We start from the raw sequence: 14,743 nt of genomic DNA, 5'->3' as shown, positions 1-14,743 counted from the left end.
ATCAATTCGACTTGATCATCTAGACAATTTACAGTGCTCCAAGCAAGGATGGATTCGGCGACAGAACCGGACACATATCTTATCTTTCTTTTCAAAAATTATAGAGTAGACCTACTCACAATATGAAACAGGTGAACGAAGAATAGGATGTGCGTTCAAAGATTCAAAGCTCCGGAGATCATGAAAGGTGAAGATGATATGACTGTAAAGAGTGAGGGTTTTGGGCATCTCATTGATTCTACGTGTAGAGGACGTTTTAATGAAGTGTTTGACATATTGCGGACGATATGCCACAGGTGAAGAGTTTGACGGGATTTTGCTTATGGACAAGTGATAGATTCGCTTTGCAAGCCGCCAGAATCATGGGGGGTCGAGGATTGCTTATCTCATGAGGAGCAAGGGGTTAATTTGTTCCGAAGCCCACGTCTTCTAATTCCATTTTACATGGACTGAGCAAGGAGTGAGAGGGAGGTTGCATGAGGGATTATCAGTTGCTACAAGAATGAATAAACTTTGGTTACTTTCCATAGTACGCGAACCAAGAGATTTAGACCGTTTAAGAGAAATAGAAAGAGATGTGAGCCGTTCAAATTTTTGCGTTTTTATGAAGTAAGCCAATATAATGGGCGAATAGATGATGTATGGTTGAATTGAGTGTTCCGAATCTCTTGGTTCACTTGCTTCGGACACATAAATTTGAAGATCCCTCTAACACAAAACTATTATTCCGCTCGAAGCATCAATTGTGACAGCATGTCCCTAAAAAGTATGATTTTTATAATTTTATTACGTGAAATTACGGGAATACCCTAGGGGCAAAGTGTAATTTTTCGAGGACGCATGTGATTCTCGTATATTTTGTCATGTTTCTTGACATATTTGGATAGAGCTCGATCTTACGGACGCGTAGGCACAAGTAGAAGTGAAATTGGGGTTACAGTTTGTTGACCCTAGAAACTACAGAGCCTACGTGGCGCGCAGGCCGAGTATTTTCTAAGCTAACTACGTCCTTCAGTGATTGCGGGGCGTGCCAACTCGTCGGCCGAGCTCGGCCGAGGAGTAAATTTGATGATGTTGCGTTGGGTCGCGCTACTGACTTCTGTGTCTTGCGATTGCGGCCGAGAAAGGAACACGTCTCGGCCTCTTGGGTTCTCAAGCCTGAAGACAAGGCTGCTAATTTGCAAAGTTCAATCTCAAATTCGGCTGTCAATGTGCCGAATACAGTAACCTGGTAACACCTCACTTCGCCGAGAAGGCTGATGAGATGACCTCGACCAATAAGGATTCGGAAATCCTTCTCGACCGAGACTTGGATAGGTAACCAGTCGTCCTCGCCGTAGTGCTGTTGATGCCAACGGAAGATGCTGCGAGATCGGCTGATTCTACGGTGACAGAGCTATCTATGCCGACTTAAGATATCACCGGTTGCCTTCACAGTGCTGTTGATGCCAACGGAAAATGTGTCGGCGAAAAAAGAAAATAAAAAATCTCAAGGTGTTGAGAAAGTTTGCGCAGGGCAGTTTTGTGTGTGTGTTGGAGGTCTCTTGAATGATGCACAGCCTCCTCTATTTATAGCACTAGATACCTTTGAAGTCGAGTCAAAACCCTACTCGAACTAGGTCTTCTTCTCCGGATCAAACACCCACTCGACCAGTCCTATGTTTACTAGGATTGTGAGCCTAGTCCTCCATTGAGCCGGATTCACTTCCGGGTTATTACCCTTGCCGAGACTCCTTATCGCGTTAGGACTCGACTAGTAAATGTAATATGACCTAGCCGACCTAGGTTTAGGAGCCCACGTACTAAATGATCCAAGGCTCCCCTGTCGCCAGGCCTCCCGGGCCGAGAGTGGTTCTATACTCGGCCCAACATGTTAATTTGAGCCCAAACACTCTTACTTGAGGATATAATTTGCATCATATCCATCCCGTTTAAGAATATGTCAAGATAATTCAAATTAAAAGATAATTATGATAAAAACCATAATATTATCTTTTAACAAAAATATTTTCACTTTTCCATCCGACGGCTGAGAACTATGTTTACTCTACGGTCTCGATTACACGGGCCGATGATGTAAATTTGGGTCCAAACACAGTTAAAGTTTTGTTGAGTTACAAACCCGAAAGTATTTGGAATGAATCACTATTTTTAATTATCTTACACTATATTTTATTATTATTACTAAATGATTTTTTAAGATATATATATTTTTTGTGGCTGGTGGAAAAAGGGGGGAAGGCTGCCTGATGGCAGCGAATGAGAAGGGAGGAAGATAGCACATGAAGGACTGGGAGAGAGAGTGCCCAAATGGGAAGAGGAGAGAGGAAGGTGAGTGACCAATCAGAAACAGGAGTAAGGAGGGAAAGGAGATAAGAAAATGGGGGGAAAAACGGGTTGGCCCGTGTAACCCAACGGGCACCACCCACGCCATCACGTTCCCAACACGTTTTCATTGGTTTTTCCAGTAATCTAACCCTCACCACCACCTAAAAACTAATTCTTATCTTTCCCTCTTCCATTTCCAACTAAATTTTATTGGGTTTGAGCTTGAATTCCAGTAGAACAAAACCGTGGGTGTTGTGGTGAAATCCGATGATCGTGAAGTTAACTTAGCAAATTATCACCACCACTAGGTTCCCCTCAACTCCAGGAACAAAGCCCATGTGTTATTTGGGACGTTGGAACGGTTGGCCGACCATCACCCGTGGTGGCTGGTGCGGCAGCGCACAGCCAAGGAGCTGACATTGTGTTTTTATGCGAACTTCGTGATTCTAATTATGTTTTTGAGACCTAATTGTTGTGGTTTGAATATTAATATGATTGTAGTATATGTTGGATTAAATGAATATATTCGGATCTGGTTTGACTTTGGAAATGTGAATTACGAATGGCTTGATCCCTGTTTAAGGTACGTATGCAGTCTAACAAGACATTAGATATAGCCATACAATTAGTGAGATTAAATAATCGAGACAAAAGCCTTGTTTGGGGAATTGAGCAATGTGAAGGAAATTAGTGGAATGTGAGATTTAACCTTATGATTTGGTGGTTAAATGTTGGTCATAAATCAATGTGTGATGAATCGAGAAATTGAAGTAAAGAATCGTAAGTATTGATGGCTAATTAAATTAGTGTTTAGTTGGGCTTACCACCAATAATTATTTCAGAAGATAAATAGTGCGGGAGTAGGGTGTTATTGATTGTGCATTTTACGCCGTATTATATATTTGGAAATATTATGAAATGATTGAGTTTTAGATTGCATCATGGCATATTCATATGGATATTACCTGAACATAATTATTGTGAACGCTTTGAAGTGCGAAGAAGAACGCAGGACGCACAGGTAAGTTAAGGTGAGTTTATGGTATAAGTTGAAATGATTGAGTTATGGCATGACTACATATACATTTATGCAACTCCGACACTGTCGTACAAGTTGCAATAATAGGTAACTCCGACATTGTCATACAAGTTGCAATAATAGGCAACTCCAACACTGTCGTATAGGTTGCCTTGAGTCGTACATGCCATATTAGATGCAATTAGAGCTCATGAACCTGCACCCCGGTGTTAGTGCTCTCACCCGTGGTCAGGGCACAATCCATCACATGATGTTCACCTCTTGCATCTTATGCTCACCTTGGATCCAAGGTAGGTGCACAGACTTGTCGTACATACCACTATAGGTGGTTCCGACTCATAGGTGACCCACGATTATTTGCACAATCTTCACGTGATCGTAACACTTGAGCATACTTATTTACACCCAGTCCTGTCGTACATACCACTAAAGATGGTTCCGACTCGTTTGCAGGGATATGAGATGAGCTATGAGTTCAGCCGTACAGGCCATAATAGGTGGATCGGGCTGATATATTACTTTTCATGAATTTATTTCACCTGGTTCACTTATTTAATTATGTTGAGATATTGGGAAATTATACAGGTTTTACAGCGAGGGGTTACTACCTTTGATAATTGAAATGGTTTTGAAAAGCTTTGCTTCGCCCACTCACATTTTCTATTTTGCACCCCTCCAGGTTCTAGTAGTAAAGTTTTTGTATCAACGAGGATTCGTGGCACTTTCCTGTACATGTGGCTACTTATGATGGTATAGTCATTATCTTACCTTACTATATTTTACTTATGCTTTGTATCACGTGTGAAATGGGTCCATACCCGCTCACCAAGCACTAGTGTACTTAGGCACTTTTAGGCTTAAATTTATTCATAGTTTACACCTTATCACACTTATGGCTTCGTTACATTCCAGGTGTCGGCCAGCACAGCTCGATTTGGAGTCTTAGTGGATATTCCGAGTCGGGGTGTGTCATCAATACTATCACTTTAAGAACCGACTTTTACTACTTTTTGTAAATAAGAAAAATTGCTAGTCTTTACTCTCAATGAACATGAACATTGAACAACATACATTTAGGAAACCATTCCGAAGGGAAAGAGATCATTTCCGAATCTTTCCCTTCAAAGCCCAGGGATCAAGTGATCCGGACCTTTAAAATTTAATCCAAAGACCAAAAATTATTGTAAATTTTACTTTTTTTTACTAACTTATCTGTTTTTAACTGTTGGATTAAATTTAAAGGTTCAGATCATTTGATCCCTGAACTTTATAGGAAAAGATCTAAAGATGATCTCTTTCAATTCCGAAGGCCCAAAACGAAAAGGACAACCGTGTTGCTTGCTCTGATGATCCTATTTTCTTTGGACCTGGCTTCTCTGGCCTCCAACTTCCCATACACTCTTATCCCCTCCTATTTATGCGATCACGATTAAGCTACGTCAACATTTTATATTACTATTTCTTTTTATCTTATTATCTCTATAAAAAAAATTCAAATTAAAATGTTGACGTGACTAAATCGTAACGGTATAAAATAAGAGAGAATGAGAATGCATGAAAAATGGAACGGCAGAGAAGTCGGGTCCATTTTCTTTTGCGAATTGCTGAACCGAAACCGCGTTTAAAGTTCCGTGGTGTGATGGCGTCGACCTTCCCATGTGACATGCCACTTGTCACTTCACTTTGCAACTCTCTCTCTCTTTTCTTTTCTTTTTTCTTGTTTTTTTAAGAAGACGTGTAATGTCTTGATTTATTCTTTTTATTCCAATCAAAATGTTTTGTTCTCAATCGCAATTCTAAAATATCTATAGGCTTATTTATTGATTTGCCGATTGAAATTGTCTTTAATTTCACTACATTTTAGAACTGAATTTGCCTCACTGTGCATTCTAAAATGGTCAAAATCAAATTATTTCACCGTCATTATCGTTCATACTTACATAAATTTGACAGTTTTAAAGGTTTAAGACAGTCTAAAAATTTCATACCTCTCTAACCACAATAGCTCATCTTTGCCATCATGGTGTGAAATGTCCAAACTACTCTTTAATTTAACGTACATGAAACTAAATTGATGCAAATAGGGCGAAATAGCTCAACATACATATTGAGTTACCCATGCACTTGACTATGTCATGTTGCTACGCATATTACATTTTACAAAGATTGTTTTGTCTTCATGTAAGAGGTTTTTAATTTAAATTTCATGAAAGACGAGTTTAATATTTACCTAATCAAAACTATAAGGCATACCAACGGTTCAAAAATGAATTTGTATGTCTAGTCGACGTAAGAAATTTGGGAAAAGCAAAAGCCAAACTAGCTGTGCAACTCTCTCTTTTTATTTCTTTTTTAAGAAGACGTGTAATATCTTTATTTATTCTTTTTATTCCAATCAAAATGTTTTGTTCTCAATCGCAATTCTAAAATATCTATAGGCTTAATTATTGATTGCCTATTGAAATTGTCATTAATTTCACTTTACATTTTAGAACTGAATTTGCCTCACTGTGCATTCTAAAATGGTCAAAATCAAATTATTTCACTGTCATTGTCGTCCACTTGCATAAATTTGACATAAATTTGACAGTTTTAAAGGTTTAAGACAGTCTAAAAATTTATTACCTCGCTAACCACAATAGCACATCTCTGCCATCATGATGTGAAATATCCAAACTACTCTTTCATTTAATGTACATGAAACAAAATTGATGCAAATAGGGTGAAATAGCTCGATTTTAAGAATTTTAAAGTGACATAAATCTAGTTTTAAGGTAAAGTGAGTTAAAAGGCAATTTCACTAGGCAATAAAAAAAAGAAGCCGTAAAAACATGTAAAGAACATAATATATATATATATATATATATTTATTGAGTTACACATTCATCTGACTATGTTGTGTTGCTACGGATATTAAATTTTACACAAATTGTTTTGTCTTCATGTAAAAAAATTTTAACTTAAATTTCGTGAAAGACGAGTTTAATATTTACCTCATCAAAATTATAAGGCATACGAATGCTTCGAAAATGAATTTGTATGTCTAGTCGACGTAAGAAATTTGGGAAAAGCTAAACTAGTAGTGTTAGATGTTGACATCCAACCATATATGTCCAGATATACGAATGTATGAGTAGAAGGAAGGTGAGAGTATCGAATCACCATTAATCCCATCCATTCCGAATTCCAATCCCTGCTTCCTCCGAGCTTCGTCTTTCCCAAATTCGAGAGTGGAATAAAAGCTCCCATGCCCCCGTTAGCGCTTTGAAATTTGATCCCACACGCCAACATTTAGAGTGCATTTTTGCTCATCACTATTTATGTGGTGTATGATCATCATCCTATTTATCATCGTTAGATAAGTTTGAATTTTGAGATTTGTGCTTATCTACTACACGAATCTCGAAATTCAAACTCATTAACGATGATAAATAGGGTGATAATCATGCACCACACTAAATAGTGGTGAGCAAAAATGCTCCCCCAACATTTATTCAAAGGAATCATATTCCATTGCCTTATTTGCCTTCGCGTGTATTTAGCACTCCAATTCTGATAGGGAAAGTTTTAACAATGTGACTTTGTTTCAATTTACTCCCCAAACTTTTAATTTGGTTTTGAGCTCTCTAAATTTCAATTCGTGCCAATATCTCCAAACGGTCAATTCCATTTCGCCACGATCTTTTATCAATTTCTTAATGTGCAAAGCACATGATCTACTTTAAGAGCATCTACGTCAACAAAATGTGGTATACAAAAGGAAAACTAATGAAGATTTGGAAGTCTGGTAGCTGAGTTACGAGAAGAAGTTAAGATGAAATGAAACTTAGGTATATTTTGAATTTCAAAAAAAAATAATTAAAAAAGTTTCTGATCATTTTTAAAACAAAATATTAAACGTATTTATACGCACATAAAAAACACTTGAAGTGCTTTATGTTTATGAAATAAACACTCCCCGTGCTTCATTTCGAAATCACTAGCATTTTTACAAAAGCATTTCAAACGAGCTCAAAATCAAACTAAAAGTCGAAAGGACTAAAGTGGAATACGAACTATAATTCAAGGGCCATTAATATCATTTACCATTTTTAAATTCTAATTTTTGTCCTCCTTTCTTTTTCTCTCTGTAATTTTCACCGCTTTCCTTGGCGGCTACAAAATATCCCTTCCCTCCCAAAGTCTCCCGACCACCGTCATATTGTTGCTATATAAACCCATAGACTTCCTCCTCTCTCTCTTGAATTCTGAAAGCTCTGAGAACACACAATTACCAAAAAACCAGAAATTTCCAACAACCATGGCAACCAACGGAGCCCCAACCTCGACCGGCCCCAAACCCGTAGTCACCGACGAGGTCCAGAAGGTCTTCAAAGGCTTCGACGCCAGCGGCGATGGCAAGATCTCCGTCAACGAGCTCGGCAACGACCTCAAGGCCCTCGGCTCCAACGTCTCCGGCGACAAGCTCAAGCGCGTCATGGTCGATCTCGACACCGACAACGATGGCTTCATTTGCCTCGACGAGTTCAACGCCTTCTGGGTCTCCGACTCCAAGGACGGCGGCGCCGCTGAGCTCAAAGACGCCTTCGATCTCTACGACCAGGACCGCAACGGCCTCATCTCCACCAACGAACTCCACCTGGTGCTCAGCCGCCTCAACTTGGCCTGCACGGTCGAGGATTGCAACCGGATGATCAAGTCCGTCGATGCCGACGGCGACGGGAATGTGAATTTCGAGGAGTTCAAGAAGATGATGGGACACAGCGTCTCCACCAACTGAACCACCGCCAACGCCGCCGTCTAGTGCCGCCACACGGTAGTCGTCTCTCTCAATCTAGAAGCTGATTTTAAATCCAAACTCCATCTCTTGGAAGTTGACAAAGTTAGGGCTTAACTTTTGAAATATAGGGAAATAATATACGTGTTTAGATCATCAACTGGATGTGGATATCGAAAAATGGGATCTGATCTCATCCTTCTCTTTAATATGTGTAGCTTTTGTGATTATATTGTGGTTAATTTGCTCGAAATCGCATGACATTTCCCTCTATTTTCTGTTTGTTTCTCGAGAAAATCCTCTCTCGCTTGGACCCTTTTGGTTGAATGAATGTTATTGCGCTATTAGTTTCCCTTTTGATTTGATTTGATTTGATTTGCTTTTTGAGAATATTGATGTGAAAATACGGGAAGAAATAAGTTAGTTTCTGGCGGCCGAAGGTGGTGGGCGGTGGCGGAGCTAGTGTAGTAGTGGGGGTGGTGGGAGAGATGTAGCCGTCAATGGCGCAATGAGAAGGCGCGTTGACGAGTCAACTCTCAGACGGTGATTGGTGGGAGGCAACACCCGATGAACTGAGAGCAATTCCAGCCTTGCATGTAGGCCGGGGGACAGGGGAGAAGAAAGGGCCCGAGGGCCTGTCAATCAGCTCCGGCCATGAAGGGCCCGAGCTCGTGGAGAAGGCCCGAGCAGAAGACCTGTCAATTTGTGACAGCCCGTGAGCCCGAGCTCTTCACCCATTTTTTATTTTTTTCTGTCAGGTGCGTGCACCCCACTCGCGCGTGGGGGCGCGTCGCCCAACACCTTTTTAGAAAAATCAGGCGCCTTTTGCAGTGTCTCAATTACCGTTGGGAAGCCACGTGGCTTTCCACGGTCCATCCCAACGGCTCCTTCATTTGAACCGTTGGATCTCAACGGTAAAAAAAATAAAACAAATCTTATTTAATATCAACCGTTCGATCTGAGATCAACGGTCGATATTAATATGCTTTATAAATAAAGAAAAAATAGTTTTAAAATTAAGAAAAGTTACCGTTGTGAAACGTGGCACAATCTGGAGTGTTGGAATTCAAATTTTTTTAAATTCAACGGCAAAGATTAATTATTTTAAAAAAAAATTAAAAAAAATGGAAAAAATCGGAAAAAATTGTAAAAAATTTGTAAAAAATTGTTTTTACTTTTCTATAAATACTACTTCTTCTCCATCTACCTTACACCACAATTTCATATTTTCTCAACCGCTTTCAATCAAATTCCTATCTTTATCTCAAAGTTTCAATCCAATTTTTTTTCCACAAAATGACTACTGATGCAGGTACGAATTGGTCGTTTATCGAAATCGATATCCAATAATTATCTTTTCGGATAATGACACGTGGCGTAATTTTGAACGAGTTAAAATCTGATCGAAATCTATCGTCAAAGATTCTCAAAAGATAACGACACGTGGCACGATGACATTGGATAAAAATCTTATTGAAATCCATCACTAAATAATTGTTTTTTTATAAAATGACACGTGGCGCATCGAGAACGATTTAAAAAATCTTATCCGAAATTACAAATAATTTTATTTTGTATTATTTAAACAAAAAAAAAACTAATATTTTATTGCCTATTGCCAGGAAGGAGGGCTCCAAGGGTGGAGATGCAAATGACAATTACTGTTTATTAATGGCAGTTACTATTCATTAAAGACAGTTACTGTTAAAAAATGTGGATTCAATAGTGGATTGCCAGGGGGATGGCTCTATGGGTGGAGTTGCTTTGAGTTCAGACGTGGTTGGGCTGCCAAGTTGCCAAAACTTCATGAATTATGACCCTACTCCTATATTCTTTTTTATGGATTGAATTATAGGGTGCACCTGTATTCTTGGCGGTTGATAGTCAGCTTCATTCACAAAAACATAACATATGTTTGTTTTGATCTTATTAAACTTCACACATTCTTCTCGGTATGAAATTTGTCATAATTAAGTCTTCTCGAATCACAAAAAAAAAAAAAAAAAAAAAAAAAAAAAAAAAGCCCCTATGTAATATGATCCAAATCGAAGGGGAATTTTGTACCTCATACTTGACGGATTGACGGATTGAGTAGGTGGTTAAGTGGAGACAATATCAATATTGTTGGAGTGGACCTATAACCTGTCTATCTGAAATTTAAGAGTTTTTAACTTAAATTTCGTGAAAGACGAGTTTAATATTTACTTGATCAAAATTATAAGGCATACGAATGCTTCGAAAATGAATTTGTATGTCTAGTCGACGTAAGAAATTTGGGAAAAGCCAAACTAGTAGTGTTAGATATTGACATCCAACCATATATCCAATCCCTGCTTTCCTCCGAGCTTCGTCTTTCCCAAATTCGAAAGTGGAATAAAAGCTCCCATGCCCCCGTTAGCGCTTTGAAATTTGATCCCACACGCCAACATTTATTCAAAGGAATCAGATTCCATTGCCTTATTTGCCTTCGCGTTTATTTAACACTCCAATTCTGACGGGGAAAATTTTAACAATGTGACTGTTTTAATTTACTCCCCAAACTTTTAATTTGGTTTTGAGCTCTCTAAATTTCAATTCGTGCCAATATCTCCAAACGGTCAATTCCATTTCGCCACAATCTTTTGTCAATTTCTTAATGTGCAGTGCACATGATCAACTTTAAGAGCATCTACGTTAACAAAATGTGGTATACAAAAAGAAAACTAATGAAGATTTGGAAGTCTGGTCGCTGAGTTTCGAGAAGAAGTTAAGATGAAATGAAACTTAGGTATATTCGGAATTTCTATAAAATAATTAAAAGAGTTTCTGATCATGTTTGACACAAAATATTAAACATATTTATAGGCACATAAATTTAGTGTTTTATGTTTATGAAATATACACTTGCCACGTTCTTCTTTTCGAAATCAGTAGCATTTTTACAAAAGCATTTCAAACGAGCTCAAAATTAGACTAAAAGTTGAAAGAACTTAAGAGCAAGTTCACCCCTCCTTTGGAAGCTGACCTAAGTCTCAAAAAATAGGCTGGCACCCCAAAAACCCACTCCACCCCACAAAATAGACCGGCCCAAAGTCCACCCTAGTCTCTAGGCCGGCCCAGAATGGGCTGAGTGAGGAACCGACCTATCTAACATCATGCTGACGTCAGCTACGATTGATTATTTTTTTGCGGCTAGCGTGTGTGATACTTGCACGCGTGGGCTCTCATTCAAAACTTAAAACAAAATGTCAAAATCTCACCGTGGGCCACGTGTCCACTTTTGGGCCGTTGAATTTCAACCTTTTTGAAATCGAACGGTCCAAATTAATTAACTTAATAAAAATTATAAAAAAATGTTTAAAAATATCGACAAAAATTAAACGATATTATATATATATAAATACCTAACCATCTTCTGCAAAAATTGTACTTTCGGAAAATGACACGTGAGGTGATAAGATTGGTTACAAATTCTATCAGAAATTAAAAATAATTTTTATATAAAAAAATTAAGAGTAAATTGTAGCCATAGTCCTTTAACTTTAACTCAATTGGAGCAATGGTCCCTCAACTAAAAATCCATTACCATTGCTCTCTCAACTCATCAAAACGTACAGCTATGGTCCCTCAACTAAAAATTCATTACCATTAGTCCCTCAACTTTAATTCAACTGGAGAAATGATCTCTTAACTTTAACTTAATTGTAGCAATGATCCTTCCAACATAACTCGTTTTGACAAATTTTTTGACGTAGTTGACGAAAATGACCATAATTACACAGTTTGATGAGTTGAGGGACCATAATTATATAAATGGTTATTCCAATATAACTTATTTTGACAAAATTTTGACGAAATTGATGAAAATGACTATAGCTACACATTTTGATAAGTTGAGGGACCAATGGTAATGAATTTTTAGTTGAAGGACCATTGCTCAAATTTGATTAAAGTTGAGGGACCATTGCTACAATTTACTCAAAAATTAATAATATTTTAATACTAATTGACTAGACTTTGGACCAACTCATTTTTTTAAGAATGGAGATGCACTTGGCCAATAACTGTTTAATCAGGTCAATTATTATTCATTTGGATGGATTAAATGAACTTTGCCCAGCTTATTTTTTAGAGTAAATTGTAGCAATTGTCCCTCAACTTTAATCAAATTAGAGTAATAGTCCCTCAACTAAAAATCCATTACCATTGGTCCCTTAACTTATCAAAATGTGTAGTTATAGTCATTTTCATCAATTTCATCAAAATTTTGTCAAAATAAGTTATGTTTGAATAACCATTTATATAATTAGGGTCTCTCAACTCATCAAAGTATGTAATTATGGTCATTTTCGTCAACTACGTCAAAAAATTTGGCAAAACGAGTTATGTTGGAAGGACCATTGCTACAATTGGGTTAAAATTAAGGGATCATTTCTTCAGTGGAATTAAAGTTGAGGGACCAATGGTAATGAATTTTTAGTTGAGGGACCATATCCACACGTTTTGATGAGTTGAGAGACTAATGGTAATGAATTTTTACTTGATAGATCATTACTCCAATTGAGTTAAAATTAAGGGACCATAATTACAATTTACTCTATTTTTTAAGAGTGAACTAGCTCTAAAGTGGAATACGAACTATAATTCAAGGGCCATTAATATAATTTATCATTTTTAAATTCTAATTTTTGTCCCCCTTTCTTTTTCTCTCTATAATTTTCCCCGCTTTTCTTGGCGGCATTTTTATTGGTGGCTACAAAAAAATTCCTTCCCTCCCAACTTCTCCCGACCACCATCATATTTTTGCTATATAAACCTACATACTTCCTCCTTCCTCTCTTGAATTCTGAAAGCTCTGAGAACACACAACTACCAAAAAGCCAGAAATTCCAGCAACCATGGCAACCAACGGAGCCCCAACCTCCACCGGTCCCAAGCCCGTCGTCACCGACGAGGTCCAGAAGGTCTTCAAAAGCTTCGACGCCAACGGCGATGGCAAGATCTCCGTCAACGAGCTCGGCAACGTCCTCAAGGCCCTCGGCTCCAACGTATCCGGCGACGAGCTCAAGCGCGTCATGGTCGATCTCGACACCGACAACGATGGCTTCATTTGCCTCGACGAGTTCAACGCCTTCTGGGTCGCCGGCTCCAAGGACGGCGGCGCCGCTGAGCTCAAGGACGCCTTCGATCTCTACGACCAGGACCGCAACGGCCTCATCTCCACCAACGAACTCCACCTGGTGCTCAGCCGCCTCAACATGGCCTGCACGGTCGAGGATTGCAACCGGATGATCAAGTCCGTCGATACCGACGGCGACGGGAATGTGAATTTCGAGGAGTTTAAGAAGATGATGGGACACAGCGTCTCCACCAACTGAACCACCGCTAACGCCGCCGTCTAGTGCCGCCACAACGTAGTCGTCTCTCTCAATCTAGAAGCTGATTTTAAATCCGAACTCCATCCCTTGAAAGTTGACAAAGTTAGGGCTTAACTTTTGAAATATAGGGAAATAATATACGTGTAGATTAGATCATCAACTGGATGTGGATATCGAAAAATGGGATCTGATCTCATCCTTCTCTTTAATATGTGTAGTTTTTGTGATTATATTGTGGTTAATTTGCTCGAAATCGCATCACATTTCCCTCTATTTTCTGTTTGTTTCTCGAGAAAATCCTCTCTCGCTTGGACCCTTTTGGTTGAATGAATGTTATTGCGCTATTAATTTCCCTTTTGATTTGATTTGATTTGCTTTTTGAGAATATTGATGTGAAAATACGGGAAGAAATAAGTTAGTTTTTGGCGGCCGAAGGTGGTGGGCGGCGGCGGAGCTACCGAGCTAGTGTAGTAGTGGGGGTGGTGAGATGTAGCCGTCAATGGCGCAATGAGAAGGGGCGTTGACGAGTCAACTCTCAGACGGGGATTGGTGGGAGGTGCAACACGCGATGAACAGAGTTCAGACGTGGTTGGGCTGCCAAGTTGCCAAAACTTTAGGAATTATGACCCTACTCCTATATTCTATTGTATGGATTGAATTATGAGAACTTTAACAAAAAATTACAGATACCGTTTATTTTAACAAAAAATTATATTTTTATACTAAAAAATCAATTTTGGTACTATTTACTTTACCCTTTATTTTGTCATTATCGTTAAAACTCAAAGTTTTCAAGCTTTTTTCATTAGTTTTCCTTTGAATTATAAGATGCACCTGAATTCTTGACCGTTAGATTTTTATTCACACATTCAATGCTTTATTGTATTAATGCATGTCACACGCAGAAGTACAATAGAATTTTGGCTAAATATTTTGCTCTATCTTAAGAGAAATTCTTAGGTTTAATCGCTCAAGTCAAGTTGCCAATTCAAATAGAGTAAAAAAATTTGAGTAGAGGCAGTCAACTACGTCATTCATACGAAATATTTCACAAAAACATAATATAAGTTTATTTTGATCTTATTAAACTCTAGACATTCTTCTCGGTATGAAATTTGCCATAATTAAGTCTTCTCGAATCACAGACAAAAGAAATAGCCCCTCTGTACTACGATCCAAATCGAAAGGGAATTTTGTACCCATTCTCAAGCCTCTAATCCGTGAACCAAATTGATCGAAGTG

The 14,743-nt window shown here is 38.4% G+C and overlaps 2 protein-coding genes across 2 annotated transcripts; both read left to right on the top strand.

Annotated features, from left to right (window-relative positions):
* The first annotated feature begins 7,347 nt into the window (after positions 1-7,347).
* LOC103455623 (probable calcium-binding protein CML27) lies at positions 7,348-8,417 on the top strand. The gene has a single exon (XM_008395199.4). The coding sequence runs from the start codon at positions 7,668-7,670 to the stop codon at positions 8,145-8,147; it is 480 nt and encodes a 159-aa protein (XP_008393421.2). The 5' UTR covers positions 7,348-7,667; the 3' UTR covers positions 8,148-8,417.
* Positions 8,418-12,811: 4,394 nt separating this feature from the next.
* Positions 12,812-13,845, top strand: LOC103415366 (probable calcium-binding protein CML27). Its single transcript, XM_008353705.4, has one exon. The coding sequence runs from the start codon at positions 13,022-13,024 to the stop codon at positions 13,499-13,501; it is 480 nt and encodes a 159-aa protein (XP_008351927.1). The 5' UTR covers positions 12,812-13,021; the 3' UTR covers positions 13,502-13,845.
* The last annotated feature ends 898 nt before the right edge of the window (positions 13,846-14,743 follow it).

This window comes from Malus domestica, chromosome 14 (genome assembly GCF_042453785.1).
Source record: "Malus domestica chromosome 14, GDT2T_hap1".
NCBI classification, from domain to species: Eukaryota; Viridiplantae; Streptophyta; class Magnoliopsida; order Rosales; family Rosaceae; genus Malus; species Malus domestica.
Note: the sequence above shows the minus strand (reverse complement) of the source record. Positions and strands in the feature narration are given on the sequence as shown.